The 10,549-nt window shown below is 31.4% G+C and overlaps 1 protein-coding gene and 1 pseudogene across 1 annotated transcript; one reads left to right on the top strand and one right to left on the bottom strand.

Annotated features, from left to right (window-relative positions):
- The first annotated feature begins 5,645 nt into the window (after positions 1–5,645).
- LOC139892825 (ethylene-responsive transcription factor 1B-like) lies at positions 5,646–6,327 on the top strand (annotated as a pseudogene).
- A 1,304-nt stretch (positions 6,328–7,631) lies between these two features.
- LOC139892824 (probable peroxygenase 3) lies at positions 7,632–9,083 on the bottom strand. The gene is made up of 6 exons (XM_071875953.1): positions 8,951–9,083; positions 8,454–8,603; positions 8,269–8,354; positions 8,082–8,176; positions 7,886–8,011; positions 7,632–7,785 (listed from the first exon to the last, which is right to left on the bottom strand). The coding sequence occupies exons 1-6, from the start codon at positions 9,081–9,083 to the stop codon at positions 7,632–7,634; spliced, it is 744 nt and encodes a 247-aa protein (XP_071732054.1).
- Positions 9,084–10,549: the final 1,466 nt, after the last annotated feature.

Below are 10,549 nucleotides of genomic sequence, written 5' to 3'. Positions count from 1 at the left end.
AATGATCATTTTTCTAAAAATACTTACACTTTGAGTTAAACCATGAAATTTTTATGTGTTAACATATTCATAAGAAATATCATTTTTCCAGAACATGAACTTCCAATTCAAAGTTCAAGATGGTTTTTAATTCTCCAACCCAAAACAGCCCCCGGTTGCACTCCGACGACGTAGATTCAGTTTTTAAGATGTTCTTTGTAAAACCAAGTTATATTTTGTTAGGTTAGCATATAATTATGATATATTACAGGTCTTGAAGTGTTTTAAAAGTCAAGTTAGAAGGATCTATTTAGTTTGCGAACAAGTTTGAAATCATTCAAACTATGTTCTTGTTGTTAAAATTTTATACCACAAAATAAGATAGCTATATTAATATGAATTGAATAAGATTATGAACAAGGTTACTACCTCAAGTTACTTGGACAAATTTACTGCAAAAGATAAGAAATAATCTTGGAATCAAAGAGTGGTGGAGTTAGATCAAAAGGTTGGAAGTAAACTTCTTCAAATGGGTGGTTATTTTGATATGTTCTTGAAAGAGTTTTCTTATGGTGTTTAAGGCTTGTAATTGAAGCTAAATGATGGGGAAAATGCTTGGAGATGATCAAGTATGAAGTTAAGAGTATTTTGAGAGAGAAATGAGGGTGTAGGTATGAGAAAATGGAGTGAAGAAATGGTGTTCATTTATAAAAATGTTTTTAGTTTATAAAGAAACAAAAGGATTCCTAATTTTGTTTTCTTACTAATAATTCATACTACTTGACAAATTCTAGTTACCTCATATCTAGGGCAGTAATAATGTTGATTAGGATGTTGATTTGATGTGTATATACCAATAGTAAATACGTATAGAAGCTGGGTATGATACAGGAACATATACCCTAGATATACATATAGAAATCTTGAGGAAACGGAACGAGAATTCAAATATAGCTATCTTTTGTGAATATACTTATATTGTTTTATGTATTTAAGTCCTTAAAAGTAATTAAATACATTATATATACGATAGTTGTATAAGCATTATAGATTATAAGTATATATATCAAAGAATGTTACGTATAGTTATCGTTTTGAAAACTTAAGTTAGTAGTTTCAAAATATACTTATAACTCATTGTCATTAGTACACAATGAGATGTTAAACCATTCTTAGATCATGTTAAATATATATAAATACATATATATACACAAACGTATAATTATCGTATGTTATATAGTTCGTGATATCATCGGTCATATTGGACGGTCAAACGTTGTGTAAAACTCATTTCAAAAACACAAGTCTCAACAATTTGGATTGCTTATCATATTGGTATGGTTTAATTTATGTAAATATTAATCTCATAAGTATAATTTGGTCAGAAAATTCCGGGTCATTACAGATAATTATAAATTGAAAACTAATAAGAACTAATGAGAACCAAATTAAATTAATAAAAGTTAGGGACTAATAATTAAAATAAAATGTAATTTAAATAAAATGTAACTTAAATAATAATAATAATAATAATAATAACTATTATAAAAAAAATAGAATATATATATAAATGGCTAATGTCGATTAAAAACAAAAAAAAAAATACATGAATTAATATATAGGATCGGCTGTTTAGGAAAAAAAAAATAATAATAAACTTGATCACTAAGTTAATAATCCTAGTTTTATCCTAATTCTAATCCTTGATCTCCAAGCAAATTGAGTGAGATTAGGAACCCAACACACCTATAAAAACCCTCATGTTATTCATTAATCTCACCACAAAACCCTTGCAATTTAGTCGACTAAAAATACCTGCAGTTTCCCTCTTCTGTGTCAACTAAAAACAATCCCTCACCTGCTGCACATTAGTCGACTTTCCCAGCCTTTTTCCCTCCAATTTAGTCGACTAAAAACACCCTCAAAACCCACCTGCAGTCGACTAAAAGCAGCCTTCAAACTTGCTGTTGCAGTCAACATACAACCCCACCAAAACCTGCTGCAATTCGCCATTGTTCCTACTGATGTATCAGTTTCTGTTTCGACACCCAAACAGCCTAAGGATCAGACTTGTTGTTGCTGCTGTGTTACTATTTTCTGCGAGACAAATCAGACCCAAGAAGACTTCAATTGGGTCAAATTTTGCTGCTGCTGTAATCTGTTTCCTGTTCAGTTTTTATTCATCATCATCCTTGATCTTTAACCTTCATAAGGTATCCCTAAAAACCCTAGTTCAATCCTACTTTTAATCTCTTAAGTTGTTATTAAGTATTATGATGAATTAAGAATGATCATGATGATAGATGATATAGAGTAATAAGATAAAGATTATGAATATGAATTGAGTATGTTAATAAGATTAAGTTAATGAATAATGATAATAATGGCATGTGTTAGTGAATATATTTATGTAGGATCATGAAGTATTATGTGTTAGTAATAAGGTTAAAAGATAAAAGATGTATGATTATGATTATAGATTAATAAGATACTAGGTTGAATGTTAATGGTTAATGATTATGATTTTATGTGGTAATGATTAATGTTGTTTGGTTAAGATTATGATAAAAGTTATGATTTTTATGGACTAGTAAAGTATAATGATCATGATGTACATGCATTCATGCATGCATACGTACGTATGTGCATGTATACATTGTAGGTATATGGGTGTGTGTGTATATGTAAATATATACATACGTGTATATGCATGTGTATATATGTATGTATATGTACGTGTGTATGTACGTCTGAATGTGTATTATGTAAGTTATATAAGGTTAGTAAACATAATAAGAAAAGTAATAAGAATATATATGTGTATCATCTTACACTTATATATATGTAACACCTACACCTAATATATATATACTATATAGTTATGAACATGTATGATCATAAATAAAGAATACATATATATGTATGTATCATATAGGTGTATATTTATATATGTAACATATAATGATTAGTATACATAATAGTTGATTAATTAAATAATAATACTATTATTAGTATAACTTATACACCTAACTATATAGTAACACCATAAAGTACACTAAGTATATTATCACTTATATATATATATATATATATATATATATATATATATATATATATATATATATATATATATATATAAAACTAAAAAGTATCTTAATAAATTGGTTGTGTGTATACACCTAACGTGAAGGTTATAATTAAAGATAGCGTACAAAGACTACAAACAACACCGCTACTTGTGGCCTAGGGTGATCCTTGTTGTCATTATGGGACACGCTTGTGGATCTCGAATGCCAAGACTTAGATTCTGGTCAAGAGTCCTGGGCGCCCGGTAACAATAGACCATTCAAGTGACTTGCATGTTAGCTACGAAGTTTGGGCGAGATTGTACAACATCTTTGTTAAGAATTATAACCTGAACTTCTTAAACTAGAAGCTTACTATAGGTGGAAGCTTTCCATAAATAGTAGGTTTCCAAAAATAGAAACTTTTGAGAAATAGGAACTTTTCTCGAAAACCGTCACTGTTAATATAGTTTGCTATATTAATAAACAAACTTTATGTCTATTAGACATTAACTAATTAAACATTATATCTCTAGGTTGAGATCTCCGATTACATACTCCGTTCATACTTCTTGCGTGGAATTTCTTGCTTGCTACTAAGGTGAACTTCATAGCCCCACTTTTTAACTTTCTTTATATACTTGTTTTGAACTTTGGGGTGAGACACATGCTTGCTTTCAAACTGTTTTACGCTTAGACACAAGTGCTTGAAAACTTTATTTTGATTAGTTCAAACTGTGCTATGACATGCTTTGATTCATGCTAAATCCCTGCCATGATATCGTTAATTGCTACGTATAAACGCAAACTTAGTTATTGTGAGTAGGCCTACTGAGAGCGACGTCTCTAACCATTTGACCGTTGGTCTTTGGTTACATAATAATGATTTCAACGACACCGACAGTTCAAGGTGTCCCGAGGTAATTTTGTTTAGTCTCGATATCATACACCTCAGCACTAGTAACGAACTGATTAAACTTTATACTAAATCTTGTGGTTTAAAACTATATTAAACCTATGTTGTTCACTCAACCATTTTTGGTTGACACTTTAAGCATGTTTTGTCTCAGGTGAAGATTGCTAAAGATTGTGTGCTATTTGGACTTTGCTGCTTTTGGAGTCCGCATTTTATTATTCATATCATTGCATTAAAACAATTTAGTTTACACTTAATTTCGTTAAGGATTCATTTGTAATGACTTAATACTTTTCGCTGCTTTAATACATTGGTTTTTAATTAAAACGTCTCATTTAGAGTCGTTCTAGCTTTACACTTGTGTTTTGATATTGGTTAGTCACATATGACACCCGGTTCCATTTAGGGGGTGTGACAGGGGGCTTGATTACCCGAGGTTTTATCTTCTATGGGGGAGCCAATGTGCTCGTTCATAGGAGGGTTTCCTTGCTTATATATATATATATATATATATATATATATATATATATATATATATATATATATATATATATATATATATATATATATATATATATATATATATATATATATATATATATATATATAGTCAAAAGTTCAAACAAGAATCGCTAAAAGGGCGAGAAGTACGAAAACCTTTAATTTAAAAAGAATCTAACATGTGAGTAGATTGAATTACCCATAAATGTTGATGGAGAGTAAGAATGAACATAAAGTAGTTTGAAAGAACTTATATTTACCTATAAAATCAAATATATATTTTTTCGTTCAGATGTGCATATTTGTTTGTGTAACATGTGAACATTTTATATAATTAACAATTTAACATGTAATTTTTGGTAATGAACATATGTTTGTTAATTATATGAACATTAATTAACATTTACATGTAATTTGTTGCATTTAAATGCATAAAAACAATGAAATCAAAAAGTTTCGCAGTTCTAGACCTTTTTGTGGTTCTCGTTTGAACCTGCATATATATATATATATATATATATATATATATATATATATATATATATATATATATATATATATATATATATATATAAAATTAAATAAATATGAATATAACATTAATAATAAGCCATTGTCATTATCTATAGATTCAATTAGAAAACAAAAGAAGACAAAAAAATGGCACTATTTATTTGAAACTTTTTGGCAATTTTGTCATCTTATCCCCTTGTTTCCAGATGGGTGCAGGTTCGATTCTTGCAGTGGGCGTTTTTTTTTTTTTTTTTTCCTTTTCTTCATGTTAGCGATTTTAGGCCCAGCGAAGCGGGCCGAGCCGAATACTTGTTAATAGTCAAAAGTAAATCGTGAATTGATGAAGAGTGGTTGGTCAACATATTTTGTCATAATCAATCTCAATCATCAAAATTGTTGTTTCTCATCCACATATATCTGTCCAACTTGAGCATCCTATTAAAAAATATATGATACCATCACAGAATGCAAGATGTCAGCATAATTCATCTCACCTGGCCGCCACGCAAGACAAGAGTTTTAGACCCACGTGTAATAAATAAATCTTCCAGGTCCGACAATATAACGACCAGTCAGCGCCATGGCTTTCACTATATATATGCTTCCAACTTGAACGGTTTACCAAAATATATATTTTCAAACATTTTGATTTTTCAAAGAAATCAAAATATATGGATCCTTCCTTTTTTCATCATCAATTGCCGGAATACTCAGCGGAAACATATTATAGTTCATCGGAAGATCCTTCGACAAATATCCATTCCCATTATCATCGCTACTCCAACAAACATTCTGATCTTCCGTTTAACGAAAATGACTCCGAAGAATGACTCCGAAGAAATGTTACTCTTCGGAGTCATTGCAGACTCTGCCAGACAGACTAGTGACTATCTGGCAGAGCATGTTAATGACCATCAAAAAAAAGAATTAAGTTATAGAGGCGTTAGAAGGCGTCCATGGGGAAAGTATGCAGCAGAAATCCGTGATTCTACAAGAAATGGTGTCAGGGTTTGGCTAGGAACATTTGATACGGCTGAGGAGGCGGCTTTAGCGTATGATCAAGCCGCATATGCAATGCGTGGATCAGGGGCGGTGTTAAATTTTACACAAGAGATGGCTTATGAATCTTTGAAAGAGATTGGGTATGTTTATGAAGAAGGGAGTTCGCCGGTTTTGGAATTGAAGAGGATGTATTCAATGAAGAAGAGATCCGAGTCGAAGAAAAAGAAGCAAGAAACGTCAACTAAAAGCGAAAACGCTGAGAATGCGGTCGTGTTCGAGGATTTGGGTAGGGATTATCTTGAAGAACTATTAGGATATGATGAAAGTTGTGCTTCTAGTATACGTTGGTAGAAGAAAGTGAAAACATTTATGAAAATATATTCATTTATAGTAGTTAGTAAAGTTTCAATATTTTTAAGGTATGATTTTTTTTGACAATTATGGTATGCAAAAATCCTAAGGAATACTACCATTCAATAATATGTCCTTGAAGCAATGGAAATATCATATTGTTATCATCATATTTGGTGTTCGAACTCACACTATGACCTCATAACTTTCTTTCCTTTACATTTTAATAAATAAAATTCGAAGGGACGATTTGAAATGCTCCTAATTAAACCCAGTCCTCTATAACAATCCAAAGTCCGATCATAGATTGGCAACACATGTCTGATCATAAAATGTATTAATTCTTAATGATAACTATACAAACCAGATATCAACTACGCGATATGGATAATTTGCATATGCACACTATTAGATCGACAATACATGTACATGCCAGTATTTCACTACATTTCACTATTGCATATATGTGGTTTGGGCATACGGATTCGACTATCGTATCTGAATCAGCTGAAGGAGAGTGAGAGTTCGAAGTTGCCATAGATACACAAGATAAGATGTGATTTTATTAAACTGCTGTCCACAAAATTTAATTACACCAAAATCCATAACTTGGCCCAACGGCAGGCCCATTTGATATAAAAACTTTAAACCTTGTGTGAATTGTGATACACACTAAAAAAATTTGTGTGTATAGGTATCACAAAAATTAGTTGTATGTAAAATATTTTTATATTAAAATATCTGATGTTATGAGCATAAAATTCAAATTAACTTGATATAAACTTTTATCAAAAAAAAAATCAATCTTAAAACTAAAAAAAAAAATTATAACCATAAAACGTTAATCCATAGGTTTATAAACCTTGTAGTACATCACACAATATTAATTAATTTGAATTTTAGGTTTAAACGAGAAATTATAATTATTGGTGTATATTTAGTATATTGTTTTCAAACAGTCTCTATTTCAGATGTATATGGTTGTATGATCTCTAGTAAATTATAGAGTATGTCAGCGGGCAAACGGGTCGGGTTGGGTCGAGACATAAACATATTTGGATCAAAACGGGTCATGGGTCTAACGGGTCTCAATTTTCTACCGTGTAGACCCATGATAATTGGAATCTGTTTATGCTAAATTTCTTAAACATGAAAATGTCAATGTTTTACAGCCTCTAAATCATCCTAAACTTAAAGATCATGATGACAAACGGTTTATTCTAATTGAAATACCAGAAACAACTAATTTAATCAAACTGCTCAAGTACAAAGTCATACGATAAAAAACAACTACGAGCTTTAAATCATTCAGTTTTACCAACGGCACCCTTTTGCATCTTTGCACAATACTCAAACAAGCTTCCATCAAAACACCGCCTTACCGATTCTTTCGATAAAAAACCTTCCGAATCCTTCGCAAGCATATACAGAACTCCCCATTCCATCTTGCTTGCAGTCCTGTACACAAATTCAAATATTAAAAACCATACACATTTTAATAAAAAAATAGACCTCCAAAAACATTGTTTAAAGTGCAAAAAGTGTGACGTTATAATACCAGCCGAAGAAATCGCAAGCATTGCGACTCGCATCAGTCATATGCCAAAGCTCTTTAAAGTTAAGTTTATCCGGCTTTGTGTGAGCATATTTACTGAATATGTTCTCGAGATTTGCAGGAACAAACCTGTCATTTATCAAACTAGTTAGCGTCTGATTCGATTAAACCAAAAGAAAATTAAGGTTTTATACATCACCTTCCTTCGGTGTCGTAAGTTGCAGAATCACTTCCATGCTTGGCTTTGTGTATGTTTTCTATATATATTGGGAATAAAGGAGATGGTAACCACGTCTGCGACAAGAAATCGACCAATTAGATTAATCGACGTTGCAGATATAGCAAATAGCAAATATGCATTATACAGTGATGGTAATTCAACTTACAGGTGAAGTGACATAACTCATAGCTCCATGTACAAGCATGGTGAAGAACACGCAAGCAACAACATTAAATCCAAGGTCACGAAATCCTGATAAATGATACCATATACCAACTAATTAAACTGTAAAAATCTTGTTAATTAATTACTAATTACATATATAATTAGATAATTAGATGAGGAATTTGCCTTTAAAGGTTTCCCAAGGGTAGATGATGCCATTATCGTCTTGATCGAAGAAGGCCACATGTTGTTGAAGAACAGACATGTTATGGTGTTTGTGTCCCCATGTTCCATTTATGTTATCTGTATCTGGTGCAGCCACGGCTCGAGCCAAATCTAAACCGCACACGTAGAAACCACAAATGTGATTCATATTAAAACTTATAATCATTAAATTGAAGGATCGAGATTCTCTCGTGTTGGAGTGACTCAATAAACCCCAGTGGTTGGACAAGAGGTCTCAGGTTCGAATCCCGTCTATTCCAAATATTTAGTGGTGGTCAGGATGAGTTGAAGGGATTAATCTTGTTAGGTTGGGTACATCATAATAGTATGTGGTCGGATTACCGCCCCCAATAGCCCGAACAGAAAAAACATTATTACAACATAACTCGGTCGTAATCAATCAATCGTCAACTAAAAATTAAAATTTAAAAGTAAGAGAGTATGTAGCATATATTTACATGGTTTAGGGAGCTTGGAATCAAGGTCCAATCGGAGTTTTCTCTGGGAAGTAACAGGAGCCTTTTCAGCGACGGTTAACATTGCGTCGGCGGATGCCTTTAGCGACTGGTTTCCACCTGAATTGTCACCCATCTCGATAGGTTTTTACGAAAATGTTATTGAAATTAGAAAATTAAGTGATTAAACTATTAACAATATTACAATTTTAAGGTGTTTGTTTTTGCGATAGAGTCGGATGGTTTGTTCATGTGATTTTGAAGAATTCACTTGGATAAAATATGCTCTCAAACCCTAATTTCATGCTGCATGTCCTACTTTTGCTTACACTCTTCCGTACTGTAATGTGACATTTTCGTTAATTACGTGAATTTCTTTATTTTATTTTTTTAGGCAATGTCATATTTTCCCTCATAAATTTATATTTATAAATAACATATATCCTAGAAATATTCATTTGAATTCTTAATTTTATTTGAAATCTTACAATTACATGTAATTGTCATGACAATCACATGTGATTGTCACGCGTTTTCAATTCTAGCAATCGATTATATTGATTCAAGGGTTGAGATTTATTCTTGGATCTCAAACTAAATTAAGGATGCAAATGAATATTTTCTCTTCAATTATATATTAAAATTCTTGTACTATATTTATTGAAAAAAAAAATCACTAAAAAATTATATTTTAGAGAAATATGTAATTTATGGGTTTAGGAGGAATAAATATGGGAAAAATAAGTGGCTGGTCCTTCACATTTGTTCAATACTACATACGATAGAAGCTTATTTTTTTTAAGTGGTGTGTCAACAGTTGATCGGATCAGATAGGCCTTCCGGCCTAATGAATTGATCATTCCTCCACCCCGCTTCTTCTTGCTTGCTTACCTAGTTCTTGTCTTAGTGATCTAGTTAGAAGGTTGGTCTCTCACATTGACGTGCAATATTTTTTGTTAAAGTTATTTGTGCGATTATCACCTGAAGATAATTCGTCATTTCAGTTTTTTGTATTTGATATAGACAAATGTAACGGCCACTTCTAACTTGTTATGAGTTCATCGTACTTAAATTGTTATAATAATAATTATTTTCAAGTGGTTTGAAACTTTTTTTTTATAATAACAAATCGATGATTAGTCATGTCACATGTGTTGATGTAAACATTTGTAATAGCTAGTCATTGGAGTGTGCTTTTTTAAGAATTGAAAAAAAAAAATGAAGGTAAAAACTAAAAAATAAAAAAATATAAGGGTAAAAAGTGAAAAATTTAAAAGCAACCCATCTTTTTTCTTCCGAAAAACAAACACTATAAACAAGGCTCTTCATAAAAAAAAACCTCCTCTCAGCTGATCTAAAGTGTCATTAATTATTTTAATTATTTGACTACTAAAGTTGGCGTTTTTTTAAAAGTTTTAAAACTATCAAGTGAACATTAATTACTTTTTCTCTATTTGATATCATCACTACCCCTTACAAACCGTGTGGTTTTTTGCCACTTGTCGCCTATCCATCAACTCACCCTCCATTCACCCATTTGTCAACCTCTTATTGGCCTCTACCATCCCACATGTCCCACAATATCCAACTGACACGTGGCAC

The sequence above is a fragment of the Rutidosis leptorrhynchoides genome, chromosome 2 (genome assembly GCF_046630445.1).
Source record: "Rutidosis leptorrhynchoides isolate AG116_Rl617_1_P2 chromosome 2, CSIRO_AGI_Rlap_v1, whole genome shotgun sequence".
Lineage (NCBI taxonomy): Eukaryota > Viridiplantae > Streptophyta > Magnoliopsida > Asterales > Asteraceae > Rutidosis > Rutidosis leptorrhynchoides.
Note: the sequence above shows the minus strand (reverse complement) of the source record. Positions and strands in the feature narration are given on the sequence as shown.